Source organism: Capsicum annuum, chromosome 11, assembly GCF_002878395.1.
Source record: "Capsicum annuum cultivar UCD-10X-F1 chromosome 11, UCD10Xv1.1, whole genome shotgun sequence".
NCBI lineage: Eukaryota > Viridiplantae > Streptophyta > Magnoliopsida > Solanales > Solanaceae > Capsicum > Capsicum annuum.
This window is the reverse complement of record NC_061121.1, coordinates 88,075,134-88,096,202: the sequence shown is the minus strand read 5'-3', so window position 1 is coordinate 88,096,202 and position 21,069 is coordinate 88,075,134. Positions and strand designations below refer to the sequence as shown.

At 36.1% G+C, this 21,069-nt stretch overlaps 1 protein-coding gene across 1 annotated transcript in view; it reads right to left on the bottom strand.

Annotated features, from left to right (window-relative positions):
- Positions 1–665: 665 nt before the first annotated feature.
- LOC107847273 (SCY1-like protein 2 A) overlaps positions 666–21,069 on the bottom strand; it is a 91,222-nt gene continuing 70,818 nt past the window's right edge. The window contains exons 11-14 of the mRNA XM_016691466.2: positions 3,728–3,790; positions 2,934–3,095; positions 2,722–2,840; positions 666–2,028 (exon numbers count right to left, since the gene is read on the bottom strand). Coding sequence (XP_016546952.1) covers positions 1,092–2,028; positions 2,722–2,840; positions 2,934–3,095; positions 3,728–3,790 — 1,281 coding nt within the window. The 3' untranslated portion in view covers positions 666–1,091. The remainder of the gene's footprint in view (positions 2,029–2,721; positions 2,841–2,933; positions 3,096–3,727; positions 3,791–21,069) is intronic.

The following is a 21,069-nucleotide window of genomic DNA, read 5'->3' as shown; positions in this document are numbered from 1 at the left end:
TTGATCAAATTAAAAAAAATCAAATTGGTCAATTTACATTGCGATTGTGGCCAATCGATTTCAATTATGATCAAACTTAACAAATTGACTAAAATCAAAATTCGATATGAATTAATATCTTGTTTAATCCCGAGCTTCTTCATTTAATAAAAATCAAATACACATTTTTTAAATAGATTATTTTCAAGAACAAATTATATTTGAATCAAAACTTTATCTTTTTGAAATAATTTTCAAGCTCAATCAAAATAAAAATCCAATTTTGATAAAAGTTTCATTTAAGTAACAAAATTTATACGATCTCGTATATGTGAATACGAAAATATATAATCGTCACTTAAATGATGAAATTAACCCAAGTAAATATTTTAAAGCGTATTTATCCGGATGAAATACAAATTTTATTTTTTTATTAAAACTGAAGAAAACCAGAATTAAATTTAGTCGTGGAGGAAAGTCTAAAAAATAATATCAAACATGGTATTACTAACACACAAAAAATAATACATGTATTATATTTTTAACGCACTCTACCAAATGACCCCTAACAGGGTTACAATGCCACCTACACCATACTAATCACAATTAAGGGAAAATCTTGCTGATAAGACCTTGTACTAGCGAATCTATTTTAAACGGCTAGTTGAAACTGATGACTAGTATACTTCATAAAAGAGGAAATCTGATTTCAATTTCATAAACCAACAGCTGAAATTCCAGAGATGAGATTGAAAAGTCTCATCAGCACCTACTTTCATTACTTGTTTACATCGTTGCGAGTCAACTGCTTTTAAAATACAATACGAAGCAATCCAGTTCAACATATTTTATGATCCTTCTTTTTTAAGAATAACAATGCCAATTAAGAAAAACAAAAACTCAGCCACACTATTCTATAAGAAACAAAAAAAACAAGTCGCTCTACAACAATGTTCGCCTACCCAGGCAAACACTGCCATGCATGAAGAGTATGAACAGGTTTCTCCATGGCATTGCTGGCAAAAATCTTTAATCACGTGGTATCAACAGCTTCCCAGATTGATCTGAATCAGATCGCCAGACTCGAACCATAAGGATCTGCATGCTGGCAATTAGAGCAAATCCAGTAGAGGGGGCTGCTCTGGATGAGACTTGGTATTACCAGACCCTAGTGTTGAGGACCTGAGTTGCCCTTGATTTCCCCTTCCTCTTCCCCTTCCTCTACCAACAGCAGTTGATGGAGGTGGAGCCAATCTTGGAGCAGTCTGCTCACCCTGGTTTGAAGAAAAAATTGATCCAATATTGGTTGCTCTACCACTGGAAGCACTCAAAGCTGATGATGATCCTTGACAATGTTTCATAAATCCAAGTGAACTCTGTGGGTCAAGACACCCACTACTGAGACTATCAGTGAGTGATGTAATTCCTTGATTCTGTTTCAAGGACTGAGAAGAAATTGGGGTGCTGAAAGCCCAAGAATCAAGGCCATTTGTTTGAGAGTTCAAACCATTTAGAAGAGTTGCACTGCTTCTGTTTGTGATTGGGGCAATTGTTCCATTGTTCAAAGAGGCAGGTGAGGAGCCACTAGGTCGGGGAGGCCAGTTAGCAAAAGGATCAATATCATCGAGACTTGAACTCAATGTCCCCTTGTTTTCTGGTTGTTTCTCAGAATCGACTAGGTTGGTAGTACCAAGTGACGAAGGTCTAGGAGGCCACTCCACATCAACTGCAGGACATGAAGACGATAGTTGCTGGCTAGATACACCAGATGTTATGAATGACTCTGATGGTCCAGAAGTAACTTGGATAGACAGTCCTGCAGTAGACAGAACAGGCAACGTCGTAGAAGACTGTTCAGTGGTTGAAGGTCCCCTTGGTGGAATCCAGTCTTCGTCCCATGATGGGCTGCATTTTGTGGTAGACTGAGAACTCGCACTTGTTCTGTTCCCTTGTCCAGGCGTCTGAGCATCAACTGTAGGAGATGATTTTACGTTTACTGCTGGCTTTCCAGAGTCGTTCAGTGTCACTCCTCGCTTCTCTTCAATCTTCCTGTATCCCAATAAATTGTGCGTGACAGAGAAAATGAAAAAGAAATAAATGGAAATGACATAAAATTAAAAACCCAATACATCTAGCAAGTTCTCTGTAATGAAAGTCTATAGGCGTAATACAGAAGGCAGAAAATATGCAAGTCTATAAGAACACAGAAGGGAAGAATCTTGTAATCTAAGAAAATACATTACAACATACCATTTCTTAAACATCTTAAACAGGCTTTCTTTGGTTTCCTTTCAACCCCCCTCCTTTTTTTTTCCGTGTGTGTTGGGGCTTTGGGGGCTTTTGGGTGGGGGTGGGGGTTACAGGGAAAAAAAGAAATTGAAACAAAATTACGATAAAGTGAAATATCAATATTGTTTAATATAAGAGGCGTATTGGCAAGGATACATTAAGCAAAGGCGAAACAGCCAACACATTTTGAACCTCGCTTCAGGAATTGGAGCGCTTTTGACAACACTGAGCAAAAGCAAAGACTGAAGCAAACAAGCTTTGCAGTGTATCCAATTAAACTATTCATGATGGAAATAATCAAACAGAACAAGAAAATACCATTTACCAGTCCGCTCACCAATGTTCTTTTAGCATCTGAAATTCCTAGCACCCCTCTCTCTCAGAGGTGTACATGCACATGACATATGGGGAGAGATAAAATGAGTACTAGCGGAAAACTTCAAATAGTAATACCTGAGAATCTCCTTCACAAAAGCCATGTATTTTGCAAATTGCTGAACATTTAACTGTTGAGCAATGAGCAGAGGCATGAGATGTGGAAGGACATGCTCTGCCACAAATTCTATCCCATTCTGAGGAAAAGCAAATTTAAGTAAAAGCTAAGCAAGCAATTAGATACTATTGTTTCAAGCACGAGTAATCAGGTTGACCAAGATAAAATATACCTTCTTCAAGATAGAGTTGGCTACCCCAAGGGTACACATGAGAGTTGGTGCAGAACGATCAACTGCAGTACAACGTTGGATTGTCTGTAGGATCTCAAGAACAGCAGGCTTGTCCAGCGTGTGGACCATGTCTCCCAAACATAACAATGCATTGACCCTCACCTGACAAGACAAAGAATCATTGTTCCTCTATCAATATTCAGCTTGGTCAACAAACCCAAAGAAGGGCCTAGCTTATCAACAATCAGTGACACTAAGGACCCATTTGGCCATAATTTCCCATTGGGAAAAAACTTGGCAGATAGTGTTTGGCCAAATAATTTGCCATTATTTGGCAAATAATTTTGGAAAATAATCCAAATTCCCAAATACTAGAAAATACTAATATTTGGACCAAATTTCCATTTTTGTGAACTTTTAAAGGCAAAATATGTTTCCCAAATACTATGGCCAAACACATGGTAAAATTTCACCCAAATCTTCACCCAAAAATGACTTGACAAAATATTAGAATCTATGGCCAAACCCTAGCTAATAAAGGAACTTATGGATCAGCAAAGAATGATTTAGCTATGTTTACAAGGTAAAAGAAACTAATGTTTTTTTCCTTGAAACTGTAAAAGAAACTAATGTGATCGGAAAAGTTATAGGAAATCGACATGCCAAAGCACTCATCCTATCAAATCAAGCAGTATTTTGCACTAGAAGATGAGAACTGCTATGAATATCAATTCCCCAACAAAGCTCTAGAGTAACTCATGCCATAACATTCCTGCACAATAATGAATACGTACCGCAGCAACAGTTGTTTTAAGTGTCAAACCATGAACACGAGGCATGATTGCCTGTTTTACAAGCTGCAAAAAGATGAATACATAAATAAATAAGCATTTACAAACAAAAATATGAACTAATTCCAAATTAATAGCAAAGATACTAGTTCTCCAGAAATTAAGATTCATATTCACTCACATCCGCATTAATCTATATCTACCACATATGTAGTAACACATCAAGGTTTAACATTAACATCCAAGCATTAGTATCTCCCTACCACTTATGCAGGTTACATCAATGTTTAACAAATTTGAGATAAACCTCATCTTGTAATCCTGTTGCAAAAAACTAGTGTCAAGTGGTCAATAAAAGCTTACCTTATGCATAAAAACCAACTGTAAACGATCTTCAAAATTCAAAGAAAGTTCATTATTCCACATGAAATATCTAATAAAAGACCAAGACTTACCAAATAATGTGTAAATATTTGTCTTAAATCATGAATAATCAGATAAAATCAGTTTTGTAAATTTTTTATGGAGTAAATTTCCCAAGTGGTCACTTAACTAGTGACATTGACTAGTGAAGTCATTTATCTTATTTTTATATATTAGTCTTTCAACTGATAACTTGTTTCCTGAAAAATAACTCTGACCGGCTAAGTTGCATGGACTAGGTTGCGGATCCGAGAGTCGGATTCGTCAAAATTTAATTTTTAAGATTCGGGGATGCGAATCCGATTATGGATACGGGTGCGGGAATTCGGCTAAAAAATTAAATATTATAAATATAGTTCCATATTTAAACGGTCATTTCAATTTACTTTTTCCTATATGTCAAGGAAATTTCATTTTTTTTTAAATATTCTTTATTGTTTTTTACTTTTAAGGTAATTTTTTTTAAGTTACTTTTTAAATTAGGAATAGTATTTTTTATATGGAAAGAAAATAAATTCTTTTTAATTAGTAGTAGTATTTGAAAAGTCAAACACTCATCAGATCTAAATAAATTAGATTTACCTTTTTTAATATAATTTATTTTTTTAAAAAATACAATTATCAAAAAATAGGACCATCAACAGTGACGCCGACAAGCACAAGCTGAGCATTCTACTCTTTCTTCCCCATCAATTCCGGCGATGATAACCCTTCCGCCGGCGATAACCCTTTTGCCGGCGACAACTGACAATCACAGATCTGAGCATAATACCATTTTCTCTTTCTTCCCCATCGAAATTCCGGCGACGATACCCTTTCCCAGCGACAACAATCACAGTCGTCAACCTTCTCCTTTTTCCTAGTTTCTCCCTTTCGATAACGAAGCCAACTTTCTTCTTGATGTTGGTCAACGTCTCTGGATTCGTTGAGACGAATCCCGCGCCGGCGTCCATACCGGTGTCGCGTCGGGACGGGTTCGACGGCATAACCACCGAGTTCGAGCAACATAGCTAATCGGGAAAAGACTCTCTCCATCAGAAAGATGAATCTTTTGAGAATTTTCATAAAGATTGTTGCTTACATTTTTCTTCACCGACCACTTCTCTAAATTTCTTCAACTCCATTCACTTATTTGGTAATGTTGACTGTTTTCTTTCCTCCTAAGAAATTTTGAACTTTTCTTTAGAAAATTTAAACTTAAGTTATTACATCTGTTAAAAGGATTATTGTAGAGTCAAATTATTTTGCTTTCAGGTTAGGTAAAATTTGAGACAATCACTCGTATGTTGTTCTCAATAATAATCACAATTTAACACAAAAAGATTAATATCATTTTAATTACAAAGTGTGATTAGGAGTACTTTTTGTGCATTTATAAAATTATATCCAAATTGCCCATTTGATGTATTTAACTAATTAACTTCGTATTCTAAACCCATTATTTTCTTCTCTTTTTTTTTTTTTTTTTGAGAAACTGGTACTGTCGTATTCTTCAGCATGTCCTCGTATTCCTCAGGCACATGCTGGAGACCTACAAAGAAAGATAAAAAGAGACAAAAGAAAGACTGGTTACATTGCTCCTAGAAATTCTACAAGTTGGCCTACTTCTTCTATACATTGTTCTTCACACCAAAATAAAAACATATAATATAACTCCATTTCACTTGCTGAACATAATTGGATCTATCTTCAAAACATCTTTCGTTCCTTCCCTTCCATACTGACCATCAAATACAATAACAATATACCCAGTGCATTCACACAAATCAGGGTCTAGGGTTTAGGGAGGGTAGAGTGTATGCAGACCTAATCACTACTTCAGAGGTAGAGACTACTTCAGAGGTAGAGAGAATGTTTCGGATAGACCCTCGGCTCGAGAAAAACAGTCAGAAGCAGTCCCAAAAAGAAGTAACAGAAGTGCAAGAAACAACACTGACCACTAAATACATGAAGGAATAACTCTCCACCACTTCTTCCGACTCTTGCTACACCCACCCCCCACCCCTTTTTCTGACCAACAGCATAGTAGATCTGAGGTGTGCTTTGGCATGGTCCATTTAACCTTTGTGAGGCTAAAGAATATTGCCCAGATCTAAGCTGTGAATCTACAATAGAAAAACAAGTGGTTGTTTGTTCCCATGTTTCATTGCACACAACATCTAGAGACTACAGGCAACCCAATTTTCTGAAGCACTTCATGAGTTAAGCAAGCTCTCCTTGCCACGAACTAAGTAAAACATTTCACTTTAGTTGGTGCTATGATCTTCTAGATTTTCCTCCAAAGTTCTGGTCGCCCCTTTTTTTGTCCATTGCCCTTTTTATACACTACTGACTAAAAAAGCTCCATCACTGCTATGTTTCCATTCAACTTGCGGTCTACAACCATTATGTGGCATAGAGAGTTACATCCGGTATGAAAGTTGCTTCCTCCAAACACCATTCCTTCTACTATTGCCCACTATGATGCAAGTGTTAACTACCAAATTTGGCAATAAGGCTCTGATTAATTTCCATACCCCTACTCCATAGGTGTTGGTAAGCATGTTTGTGCACCAAGCGCCTGTCTGCCCATACATGCACAGGATAACTTCTTTCCAGAAGGAAAGATCTTCAACATTATACCTCCACAACCACTTAATCAGGAGACCAGAATTCTGCAGCCTCAAATTTCTAATGCGCAGCCCAACCTGCTCTCTGCTCAATTGAGTTGCTTGACAGTTTACTAGATTTTACCCCCTGCCTTCCTTAGTGCCATGCCATAGAAAGCCCACCCTCAATTTGTCTTAGTGTCTTCATCATCTTGGTTGCTCAAGGGAATAAGGACATCACATAAATTGGAAGTGAGTCTAGGACACCATAGATCAAATTTAGTCAGCTCCCTAGATACAGATATTGGGTCTTCCACTTTGCTAAACTCCTCTGTTTTCTCTAATATACCATCCCAGATCTCCAAGGCTTTATGATTGTTCACTAGTGGCATACCTGGACAGACAACTGGAAAGTACTCCACCTTGCAGCTCAGTATAATGGCCAGAACCTGTATTTGGGCCACTTTCTTGACTGGGAAAATGCTACTCCTCCCCGTTGGCACTCAGGCCATGAAACTTCAAAAACCAGCAGAATCAGTCTAGGAAATCTGATTTGCTCAATCACTGGCTCACAAAATATCAGTGTCATCTGCATAAAGTAGATGGCAGATTTTCAGGTCCTCACCCCCCTAGATCCAATCTTAAATCCGGTCAACCATCTGTTTTGTACTGCAATCCACCATCTGCTTAGTATTGCAATACACATAATACTGTTGAATCCTTCCATAACTAGAATGAACAGCAAAGGGGATAGAGGATCCCCTGTCTGAGCCCCCTTTCTGAGGAGAAAAAGCCAACAGGTTCTCCATTAACAAGCACTGAAAAATTAGTAGATTTGATGAATAAAGCAATCTATTTCAGTCATGTATCTCCAAACCCCTCTTGAGGATGTTTATAAAAAATTCCAATTTACGTGGTCATAGGCTCTCTCTATATCCAGCTTACACATTACACCGTGGAGATCACCTCTCAATATTGAGTCCACACATTCACCAGCAATGAGAGCTGCATCCATAATCTGTCTCCCCTTAATAAAGGTCATCTGATGTTTATTACTAAATTGCTCACCACCCTCTTTGATCTTTCTGCCAAGATTTTTGCAATGATCTTGCAGACTAGACTCCACTGATGAGACTTATTAGCCTAAAGTCTCTTAAATTTGTTGCCCCTACTTTCTTTACAATGAGAGCCACAGAAGTAGCATTGAAGCTTTTCTCACACACCTGATGAGAATGAAAATATTGTAAAGAGTTCTTGGTGTCCAACAAATCCAAGAAATTTGGAAGAAACTCATTGGAAAACCACCTGGACAGGTGCTTCCCAGGTGCCTTATCTGAGGCAGAGTCTTATGCTCTTAAGAATTTCCTCCTCTACAAATTCTATTTGAAGCCACTCCTGATCATCATTAGAGATGGTTGCTGCCCCTTGTAAGTGAAGACAGGTGCTGCCCCTTGTAAGTGAAGATCAGGTCTCCACCCTTGAGTCCTCCTTACATAGCTTCTGATAAGAATTCTGGATACATTCCTTTACTTCAACAGGTTCATTAATCAAGACTCCATCAGCTTCCAGTGAGTCAATGACATTGAACCTCTTATGGGCTGTTGATATTCTGTGGAAATATTTAGTGTTCGTATCAACATTCTTCAGCCACTGCTTATTTTCTTTTGGGATGAATCAAGTAACAATACCTAAAATAATTAAATTAAGGTAAAAATGTGCCCCTTTAACCGTCTTAACTACCTCACAAATCAACTGGTCCATAAGTTATTTCTGCAAAGTACCCCACAATGTCGGATATATTTTTGAAAAACAAACTTTAATTTGACTTGCAGATCTGTCTTTCTGGGGTTATTTGGTATTGGGTGGATTCTGGTGTTGGACCAAAAATTTTTATGTTTGTGGGGGCCGTCCAAGTCATCTTCTCATGGAAAAGCTATTTTTCATAGTTAAGAGTTATGTGTTTAGAAAACAAGGTATAAGTTGAATGACTTTATTTATATGAAAATAAGATAAGGAACTGTCAATTTCACTGACCTTTCGTAAAATTACTCACTTTTATGCTGAAGATTAACTTTTCCTGCCCAACAATGAACTTATTAACATTTTGTACACAATCAAACCATGAAATTAGCAAAAGGAAGATGAAGCATGCAAAGAACTGAAACGGCAACACAATTTCTCAAATTACATAGAACGGTTGATATCCACTACCACAGTCACAAAGATCAGTCAGATTTAATACTCCATCTGTCCCATTTTATGTGTGGCACCCCACTCTTTTTAGTCCGTCCCAAAAGGATTGTCACCTACCTATAATTAGAAATAATTTAACCTTAAAATTCTGCTTTTACCCTCATGAAATGATTAACAACAACAACAACAAACCCAGTGTATTCCCACATAGTGAGGTCTGGGGAGGGTAAAATGTACACAGTCCATACCTCTACCTCTAAAGAAGTAGAAAGGTTGTTTCCGATAGACCCCCGGCTCGAGACACGGAATACTAAACAAATTCATAGTAAAACATAGAACAAGATGGCATAACATAAATACGACACCCACAAGTAATAGTAAACAGAGAAAAGTAAACAGATTCGTAATAAAGCATGAAACAAGGTATCATAACAAGAATAATACCCCCACCAAGTAATTCCCTACACTAGCGACCCAAACTGACCCTAGTCTTCTGCCCTAATTCGCGTCTTCCAGATCTTTCTATCTAGGGTCATGTCCTCAGTGAGCTGTAACTGCTCCATGTCCCGCCTAATCACCTCTCCCCAGTACTTCTTCGGCCTACCCCTATCCCGCCTAAAACCATCCAAAGCTAGCCTCTCACACCTACGAACCGGGGCATCCATGCCCCTCCTCATCACGTGTCCGAACCATCTCAATCGGACTTCCCGCATCTTATTCTCCACTGGAGTCGCACCAACCTTCTCCCTGATAGTCTCATTCCGAACTCTATCCCCCTAGTCAGCCCACACATCCAACGCAACATCTGCATTTCCGCCACCTTCATTTTTTGAATGTGGGAGTTCTTAACTGGACAACACTCCACTCCATACAACATGGCCGGACGGACTGCCACCCTGTAGAATTTGCCTTTAAGCTTAGGCGGCACCTTTTTATCACATAACACCCCCGAGGCGAGCTTCCACTTCATCCATCCCGCCCCAATACGGTGCGAGACATCCTCGTCAATATCACCGTTACCCTGAATCACGGACCCAAGATACTTGAAACTATCCCTCTTACATACCACCTGTGATTCCAACTTCACTACCACCTCATTCTCCAGCCTCACGTCATTAAACTTGCATTCCAAATACTGTCTTGCTCCTACTCAACCTGACCTTTAGACTCAAGAGTTTGTCTCCACACCTCTAATTTATCATTCACACACCCCCGCGTCTCATCAATCAAAACTACATCATCTGCAAAAAGCATACACCAAGGCACCTCTCCTTGATTTACAACCACACAAATATCTAAGGATTTTCAGGTCTCCTTTTTTTTTCTTAAATACCATGTCAAATCAAAAGGTGCTAAATAAAATGGGATGGAGGGAGTATTACCTTCTACAATAGTATATGGTTAGAGGCACAAAAAGGCTACACCATTACAACTGTAATCTAAGTGATGGCTTAAAACTCAAAGTAGGTAGTATAACCAAAATCTTAAACACCTTATAAAGTTAAAAAAGAATGGTTGTACCTATATTTCTTATTTTTCAAGAAGGTAACATATTTCAAATAAATAAATAAGTATTTTTGCACTATAAGCCATGCTATATTTGTTGAGCCATGATCATGGAGTTTTGATAATAAACAAATATCATGTAAGAACCAGATACTAAGCATGTCTCAAATAAGGAGCAGTAATGTTTATGACTAATAATTATTAAAAAACCAGTTACTTAACATGTCTACTGCAAGAGCTTGATTACAGAAGTGCACTGCAAGAAGTGAAGAAACCAAGTAATTAACACGCACAAGCAGATTCCAAGTGCAAGAAGGATTCCTTGAGAAATTACAATTACGGCAAATCACAAAAATCAAGGAACATGAAATCAAGATAGAAATATTATCATATTTGCACACATGGAAACAGCTTTGGAGAAAGGAGAAAAAATAAGTGAGGACGACGCCTAACCAAGTTAGACTTGGATGAGGTTCTTGAATTCTTGAACTAACTCTTGTTGGGATTTGGAGAACAAGCGAAAGTTCCTACTAATATATATAGTATTACGTGATGTTGTTGAAGACACCGTATAACACAGAAGAGAGCACATAAGGAGAATATTCGAGTGTCTTCGTGTGATCTGGTGAGAGAGTCAGCTGGCAACGTCAAGAAGAACATGTTCCTATCAAGTTTATTTCTTTTTTTGACAGAGATGTTCCTATCAAGATTTATTCTTACAGGTCTTAGTTGTTTAGTTTGATTCTATGAGCTTAAATTGCGACCTTTTACATTCATAGATAATTGAATTAGGTATTTGTTCCTTGAGTTGTAAAGGCTTTCAAGATTGAGACAGAATATTGAAAGGGGCAATCGCAACTACAAAAGGGTGAAAGGTGCTATTAATAATCTTAAAAGATCATTATTAAGTTAATTGTGTAAAGGCTTTAAATTAAGATTATAACTGTTGTGTTTGTCGAATGAGCTGGCAAACTGAGGCAGAATCTGCTCCTAGCAGATTTGATTGAAATCTGCTCCACAAATCAGCTAACAAATTTGAGTGTAATCAGCTCCTGTAACTATGGGATAGCATGTATTTTAGGAAAATATATTAGTTGTTATTCTAGGAAATAGATTAGGGGAAGTCCCAAGAATCAGGGATCGATTAGTTTATCATGATCTTACTTTTTTCTTATAAATACTGTACATTTCTATGTATAAAAAATATATTTTTGCAGTATCTGAACTTTCATGGTATCAGAGCGGGACGTTTTCCCCTAGTATCTCATGGAAAAAACAATTTTCCAAGGAGATCATCTATCTGGAACATCAAAAGAAAACAAAAGTTCTTCTCTAGAAGTTCCGACAGAAAATATGATGACTCAAGGAGGCAATGCTTCTCACATGTCCTTCTAGTTAACTTCTCATCGATTAAACGGGAAGAACTACCATAAATGGGCACAGTCCATAAAGCTTGCAATTGATGGCCACGGAAAGTTGAGACATCTGACCGGAGAGACGAAAAAGTCAAAAGTCGGAGACCCAAAGGAACACCTGGAGATCAGAGGATTCACTCTTGATTGCCTGGTTGATAAATTCCATGGAACCAGTCATAGATAAACCTTATCATTTTTTACCTATTGCTAAGGATGTGGAAGGGAAGCCGTTAGGGAGACATATTCTGATGTAGAAATGCTTCTCAAATATTTGAGTTGAAAATTAATCAATGGCAGGCTAAGCAGGGTGACAAAGAAGTCACTGCTTATTATAACGAAATGGTGTCTCTGTGGCAGGAGTTAGACTAGTGTTATAATAATGAATAATGATGAATGGGAGTGTTCTATGGATAGTGTGAAAGCAAAAAAGGGAAGAAAATGAAAGTGTTTCCCTTTTTTTTAACAGGATTAAATTAGGAGTTTAATAAGGTTAGGTCACGAATCCTAGGAAAAATCCTATGCCCTCACTTCGTGAAACCTTTTCTGAAGTTAGGAGAGAAGAAACTAGGAGCAAAGTTATGTTAAAACCTAATTTAAATGTTGAACTAAATCCTGCTATAGACTATTCAGCTCTTGTGACAGTGAAAAATAAAGATAACAGGAAAAAAGGTCATGGTGTGATCATTGCAAAAGACACTGGCACACCCGTGAAACATGTTGGAGGATTCAAGGGGAACCACCAAACTGAAAGCAGAAGGGAGTTGATAATCGTAGCTTCTAATATCAATATGGTCAAGCCCTCCAAACAACTCATTTTGAGCAGGAGCAAATTCATCTCCATTTACAAGGGAACAACTAGTGATTCTACACAAATTCCTTCAATCTCCCCAGTTCCGTGCAAATGCACCAAATCCTTCTAATCCTTCTTGTTCTTTTGCTAAAAAAGACTAAGTTGCTCTGACTCTCCAAATATGTTGCCGCACCCATGTCGGATACTTCAAAAATACACTATTTTTGAAGGATCCGACAAACACCCATGGATATTTTTAAAGAGTCCAAGCAAAATAGGAAAAAGGTATTGTATCATCTGCTTTTCTTATAGCCATCTCCAACCAAAAAGATTTTTGGATCATAGATTCAGGAGCATGACTGGAAGTTCCCGTGTTTCTCTACTTATACTCCTTATGCAGGGAATAATAAAATCAAGATAGTTGATGATTCCTTCTCCGCAATCACTGGAAAAGATTTAACTTTCACCATTCCTCACACTTTATGATATTCTTCATGTTCCAAAATTGTCTTATAATCTGACTTCTGTCAGTAAATTAACCCGTTCTCTTAATTGTCGTGCTATTTTTTACTCTGATTTGTATGAATTTCAGGAAAAGGTCTCAGGAAAGACGATTGGTAATGCTAGAGAATATGGAGATCTTTATTTTCTTGACAACGGGGACAACTCTCTACAACTAAATCCTACTTGTTTGAACTCTACTTCTGTTTTGAATAAAGTCATGCTTTGGCACTATAGGCTTGGATATCTAAGTTTTTATTATTTAAGACATTTGTTACCTCAGTTATTTAAAAATAAAAATTTGTCCTTGTTCTAGTGTGAATTTTGTGAATTGGCTAAGCATCACCGATCTTTTTTTCCCTCTCAAAAGTATCAAGCTTCTAAACCTTTTATGATGATTCATAGTGATGTTTGGGGACCATCTAGAATTTCAACAATGTTTGAAAAATGGTGGTTTCTTACTTTTATAAACGATCATACTAAACTAAGTTGGGTTTTTTTTTATTGAAGGATAAAGCTGAGGTTAAAAATGTGTGAGAGACTTTTTATGTAATGGTGGAAACACAGTTTAATGAGAAAATTAAGATTTTTCAAAGTGACAATGGTCATGAATTTTTTAATGAATCTCGTCCGAATACACCTCAACAAAATGGCATCACAAAAAGAAAGAATAGACACCTTTTAGAGGTAACTAGGGCCTTAATGTTTACCAGTAAAGTTCCACAGTACCTTTGGGGAAAGACTCTCTTGACTGTTCTTTATCTTATTAATAGGATGTCATCTCATCTTCTCAAACTTAAAACACCTTTTAACGTTTTCAGAGAGTTTTTTCCTAGTTCTAAGTTAACTACAAATCTATCACTGAAAGTTTTTAGGTGTACAACTTTTGTTCATGTTCATAATTGCAGTAAACTTGAACCAAGGGCTAAGAAGTGTGTGTTTTGTAGGATATGCTCCACATCAAAAGGGATATAAGTGTTATGATCCTTATTCGAATAGGATAATTGTCACAATGGATCTAACTTTCATTGAATCCCAACTCTCTTTTACTGTTTATCTTCAGAGGGAGTACCACGTAGGTGAAGATTCGTTTTTTTGGGATATTGAGGAAGCTAGACATTAGACAAATGATGGGCTAGATATTACAATAAATACTGTTGTCAGGGATCTTGGAGAAAATATGAATGTGATGCAAGAGATGAAAAGGACGGTGATTCGAGAGATGATAGGGACTTAAGTGACTTAAATGACAAAAACTTTGATATTGAACCTGTAGAGCCTTCAACTAACAAAAATAAAAATGGGAACAGAGAACAAACAAAACAAATACATGTGTATTCGAAAAGGAACCGAACTCAAGAAAAAGACCGACGATCCTCAACACTATCCAAAGTCAACTCCGTAAGACCTTCCAGGAATTCAGGTAATCTTCCAACTAATTCTATTTCTAATTCGTTGTCGGATCTAGACCTACCTATTGCAAAACGCAAAGGTGTTAGAAATGTTTCTAAATATCCTATTTCTATATTTGTTTCCTATAAAAAGTTGTCTCCTAGTTATTCAACCTTTACTTCACAACTTTCTAGTGTGGAGATCCAAAAAACTGTGCAGGATGCTCTATGAGTACTCGAGTGGAAGGAGGCTATTTTGGAGGAATTGCGAGCTCTTGAAAAAAAATACGACATGGGAGTTGGTATATTTGCCCGAGGGAAAGAAACCAGTAGGCTGCAAATAGGTATTCACCACCAAATTCTAGTCAGACAGATCCTTGGAGAGGTATAAGGCTCGCCTAGTAGCTAAGGGGTTCACGCAGACATATGACATTGACTATCTTAAGACGTTTGCTCCAGTAGCTACGTTATACTCAATTAGAGTTCTGTTGACAATCGCGGTAAACCTTGACTGGGTTCTTCAACAGTTGGATATGAAGAATGCTTTCTTGAATGGGCAACTAGAGGAAGAAGTCTATATGGATCCCCCACCAGGTTTTGAAGAGAAGTACAAGTCAAAGATATGCAGACTTAGAAGATCTCTTTACAATCTAAAACAGTCTCTAAAGGCTTGGTTTGAAAGGTTTACTCAATTTGTGAAAAGGTAAGGATATGTGCAAGGACAAGCAGATCACACAATGTTCACTCTGCATTCACTGGAACGAAAAATAGCAGTTCTTATAGTGTATATGTTAACCTCCTATATTTACATTTAAATAATGACAAACTAATGAGTAAATCTTTGCAGGATATTGGAATAAGTCTTTGTAACTCTTCGTTTACAATTGTTGCATAAAGAGTAGGATCGAGTGAACTTTGTAACACAAACTGCAGTTGTGTCATAAGTAGGCCTGGCAACTGACCGGAGTTAATCCAGTTCCAGTGACGTTTCAGTCTGGTAACGCAACGATACTGGTTGGTACCGGTATACCGGTACCCAACGACGCGGAATCTGGTACCGATGCGGAGCATGGTTTTTTCCGGTAATTCCAGTTCCAATGCCGGTTGGCCGGTTCCGATATGTCGCTGACCGGTGCAGTTTAATTTTTAATTTTATTTTTAGAATTTAGCCGTGTTGGCCATTGGATTATAGCCGTTAGAGGGGCCAACGGCTATTTTGTGCCTCCCCTCCCAATTACCCCACTACCCCTTTAAATTTCTACTATAAATATCCTTTTGTATCTATTTTTTTCTCTGAAATTTCTCAATTTCTCATACTCTCTCCTAAATCTTAATATTGTCATACTCTAAATACTTATAGTTATTGTATTATTTGGAGTTAGAGATTTTTTTTGAAGATATTACAAGCTTCAATTATCATTTTTCAATTCCGACATTTGGTATATGTCTGCTTTTACGCAGACGTTCGATATATTCATTCCAACTTTAATATCTATATTTTTATTTTTAGTATCTATATTTGTTTACTTACATTAATTTTTTGATTTATAATATTTATATTGTTTGTTTTAACATTTTAATTATATTTAAATTTAATTATAGATGCCAATAAGAGTAGTGGTAAAAGACCAATCTTTGGAAAGGTTTTTCATAGAAATAAAAAAATAGTGCTACTAATAGTTCATTATCGCCTAGATTTAGTGAAACTTCTTTATCACAACCTAATGGTTTCGATGTTGGTGCGGGTATGGAATGAGACCATGAGACACTAAGTAGGCGTTATGATAATTTTGAGGAAGGCATACCGGAAGAAGATGATATAGAAGTTAGATGAAACGCCTACCCCTACTAGTTCGGTTACGGAATTACCAAAAGACGATGATGTACTTGCCCCTTTACTAGAATTTAGTATGGCCAAAGGTACTGAACGTCCTAAAAGGTCTTTAGTTTGGCAATTTATGAGTCACGATAAGGTAAATAATACTGCTACTTGCAATAAATGTCACAGAGTTATGAAACATTTGACCAGGGGAAAAAATAGTGGGACAAGGTTGCTTACAACGCATTTGAGGAAATAAAGAATATATTCGTCTAGAAAATGAGGTTAAGGCAAAAAAGGTGGTACACCATCGACGGAAGAATCTGTAGGAGGTAATATGGTTCAAACGCGTTTAGATAGGTTTAACCCATCTGGCTCAAGTTCTTCATTGACATATAATGAAGATGTAGATAGAGAAGAACTAGCGAAAATGGTTGTTGTTATGGGTTTGTCTTTTAGTTTTCCTTCGCACCACGATTTTATTTATTATATTCAACGAGCATATAATCCTTCTTTCAAAAGTTTTCACGAAATACAATTAAAAATGATATTTTAAAATATCAAGCTGAACATTGTCATTTTCTTCGTTGCTTATTCAGTAAATTTGATGGTAAAGTATCCATTAATTTCTGATATGGGCCGTAGTGTTCTCGGTAATGATTATTTTACTATCACGGTTCATTGAATTGATCACCATTGGAACATGCAAAAAAGAATTATAGCTTATAAATATGTTGACGAGACTAAAACCAATCAATTTATATCTACTACAATAACAGATTGCTTAAAATATTTTAGACTTATTGATAAAACTATGACATGTACGTTAGATAATGCTTCTAATAATTTGAAAGCCATTGATTTTTAAGTGCTCACTATGTCCTATTGATGATGATTATTTTCATGTTAGATGTACTGCACATATTTTAAATTTGATAGTACATGATGGTGTTATGTTGTTTGGAGATGGTTGTTATAAGGTTCGAATTGCTTGTAATTTTATTTTTAAAAATAAAAAAAAGGCTATAATAGATGATTTAAAATATCAATGTACGAAATGAGATCTTCCATATAAAAAAGTTCCAAAAGAAGTTCCTACTAGATGGAATTCTTTGTATCAAATGCTTGAAGTTGTTTTAGTATATCGTGAACCTATACAATTAGTTTATAATTCGATTAATTCAAATAATGATTTAAGGTTAGGTTCTGATGATTGGATTAAAGTAGAAGAACTTTGTAAATTTTTTAAAACTTTTTATCAAGCTACGAACACAGTATCTGCACAATATACTCCAACTAATTCTTCTGTTTTAGTAAATATTACTACTATTTCTAAAGTACTTGCTAAATATAAAAAAAATTGTCCTTACAAAAAGGCAATTGAAGCTATGGTTGCAAAATTTAATAAATATTTTTTTCCTATTCCACAAATTTATTTGACAGCTACTTTATTTAACCCATTTTACAAAGAACATGATTTAATGATAATGGTTCAAAAAATTTACGCCAGTTTAGAAATTGAACCTCATGAAAAGCCATATTAGTTGAAACTTGTTGTGCTAGCATAGTACCTAAAGCCAGAAGTTTATATAACATGTATCAAGTTATGGAACAAAATATTGCGTCGGTCGAACTTTCTACTTCTAGACATAGATATGATGATTTAGATGACAAGATGGGTGAAGAACTTGGTCTTCCATTTTGTAGCAGTAATGATTTTGATTCGTATATTTCTCAAGATCGGGTATGTATTAGAGATGCAAATGGACAACCACAACTTTTTGTATGGTGAAAGACCCATATCAGACAATTTCCAAAACTTTCAAGGGTGGTTCGAGATTTGCTAGCAAGTCGAGCTACTTTAGTTGCTTCGGAGCAAGCTTTTAGCGCAGGAAGATTTATGATTGAAGATCATCGATATTCGTTGGCGAAAGATAGTTTGGAGATTTCGGTATTATTTAGAGATTGGATCAATGCCGAACGAAGAAATTTTGGGCTCCCAAAATTACAAATTGAGGACGAAATAGATGAAATATTTGAGGAGATTAGTGATGATGGAACGGAACCAATGGAAGAACAAGGAAAAAGACCAATTTCGAAAAATATAGAAATAGATAACTTACGTCTAGAATATTATGGATGTTTTAGATATTAATAAGATTCTAGAGTAGATCTAATTCAAACAGAACCCTTCCTTAAAAGGTGGCTGCGTAGATTAGATTCTCTTTTAATATTTGTAATAAATGTACAACGTACTAAATTTGAATAAATATAAAAGCAATTCGCCTTAATTTTATTTTAAAATTTGTTTTGTTTGATGCAATTATAGATTACATTTATAATTTTAAAGTAATGAAAACAATTTAATACTTTAACTTTACAGAGTTAGGAATTTTTTTTATAAATTTTTCTAAGTTCATGTTATTAAAAGTTATTGCTATGAGTTAAACTTATAATTATTTTTAAAATTATATATTATAATCTATTATAACTTAAAATTATAATTATTTAAGTTAATGTATAAGTTTTTAACTTAAACTTATATAAATATAATTTAAATTAACTCATAGCATTAACTTTAAAAGAATATTAAATTAATATATATTTAACTTAATTATATTAATAAAATAATTTAAATTATTAAAATAATTATATTCTTTTAATTTTATTAGTTAAAGTTAATGTTATGAGTTAAATTATTAAAGTTAAAGTTAAAACCATTTTAAATTATTAAAATAACGTTACATTAAAGGAAAATCCTCAAAACCTTAAAGAGCTGTTTTTAAAAAATTAAAAAATAAATAAAAACACGCCGAAACTTCAATTTCCGTACCGGTCAGACCCGGTACCACACCGGTGACAATCGAACCAAGGTGGAAGGACCATATTTTTCGGTGGTACCGATTCCGGTTGTACCGGTTCCGGTAAAATACACCGGTATATTTGTCCGGTACCGGTTCCGGTAAAACCGTTCCGGTCCATTGCCAGGCCTAGTCACAAGATCTGAAGAACAAAATAAGTCTTCGAAACTTGTTTTTCATCATTATACTCAAGCCCGATATTGAACGATCTAAAGAAATGTTGAAACCTAAGGGGACTGGAAGTAGGCACCACATTGTGAAATGTACTGATCTGTAGGAGAGTCGACTATAAGAAGCCATAGTCGATTCACAGAAAATTTTCAATTCACCCCCTCTTGAATTTCAATTGGTATCAGAGCAGATCTCACCAACAGTTTTGCTTAACCGCATGTGAGCAAAGACCAAATGGCAAATTATCAGATTCCCGATGCTTTTCTTCAAGATGGTCACTCCTCCACAAGACCATCATACTTTTAATGGACAACACTACTCTTACTGGAAGAATAAATTCAGAATCTTTGTCCAATCAAATGACTTCCAAGCCTGGGTTGTCATCAAGAAGGGACCAAAGCCGATTCTAGGACTCAAAGAGAAGCAAAAGGACAAAGATAAAATCTAACAGTACTGACATAGAAGACCTTGAAAGTTTCGAGGGCACCAAAGAACAACAAAAAGTAATCCAAACTAATGCACGTGCTATAAGTTTACTTCTTTGTGCAGCTTGTGGAGATGAATACGACAAGGTATCAACTTGCGAGACTGCAAAAGAAATGTGGGACAAATTGGAGGTAACCTATAAAGGAACCACCAAAGTCAAAAAGTCAAATTGCTGCCCTGGTCAATGAATACGAGTTATTCAAAATGAAAGAGAATGAGAACATTGAAATAACGTTTGCCAGATTAGCAAGATCGTATGCAAACTGAAATAATCTATCCACATAGCCTGCAAGTCCAGAAGCTGGTTCGAAGCCTCCCGAAAATTTGGGAAACCAAGGTTGCCATTCTGGAAAACGGAGATCTTCACCAACATGACATATGACGAACTACGAGGTAACCACATTGCATATGAACGAGCTTATATCAACAGGTACCACAAGGAAGAAAAGAAGAAACCAGTAGCCTTCAACGCTGCTCCAACTGAAGAAGAGGACATTTTGGAAGATGCCAATAGCAAAGGAATCGCACTTACTAAACGTTGAGTAAGGCAGATCGTGAGACAGAGACAACAAACATACAAAGGAGCCAAAAATAATGACTCTACTAGAACCGATGATCGTTGTTATCACTGCGGAAGGCCTGGCCATTTCAAACAAAAGTGTCCAGAATTAAGAAGAAGAACATCCAGGAAAATCAAAACTTTGGAGCCTGGAGTGATGAAGATGAAACCGAAGAAGAATTATAAGTCGCCAATATGTGCTTCATGACAATAGGTGAATCTGGCGAGGTAAGACTACCGAATTCTCATAATTGTAATATTCTTGAATCTAATCTTGATATGATAACTGACAAGCTTCAAAAAACTATAGATGAATATAACAAACTCGCTCAACAGAAGAAAAGTTGCGAAGCTCGATTTAAACGAAAACTCGAAGAGGAACAAAAAAGTAATCAAATAGAAATCAAAGCATGTGAAATTGAAACTGACTTACTTCATGAAAAGCTTGATGATGTAAAAATAAAATTAAATAGTATTAAGAAATCACCAAGTCACAGTTTTATGAGATCAAACTTTTTTAAAAACAATTCATGTTCATCATCAGAATCATTTAAATCAGTCAAGACCTTTTTCTCCTCTCGAGAACCTGTCTGTTTTATCTATGGACAGAGAGGGAACAAATGCCTAAAAGTGTCGCCCAAA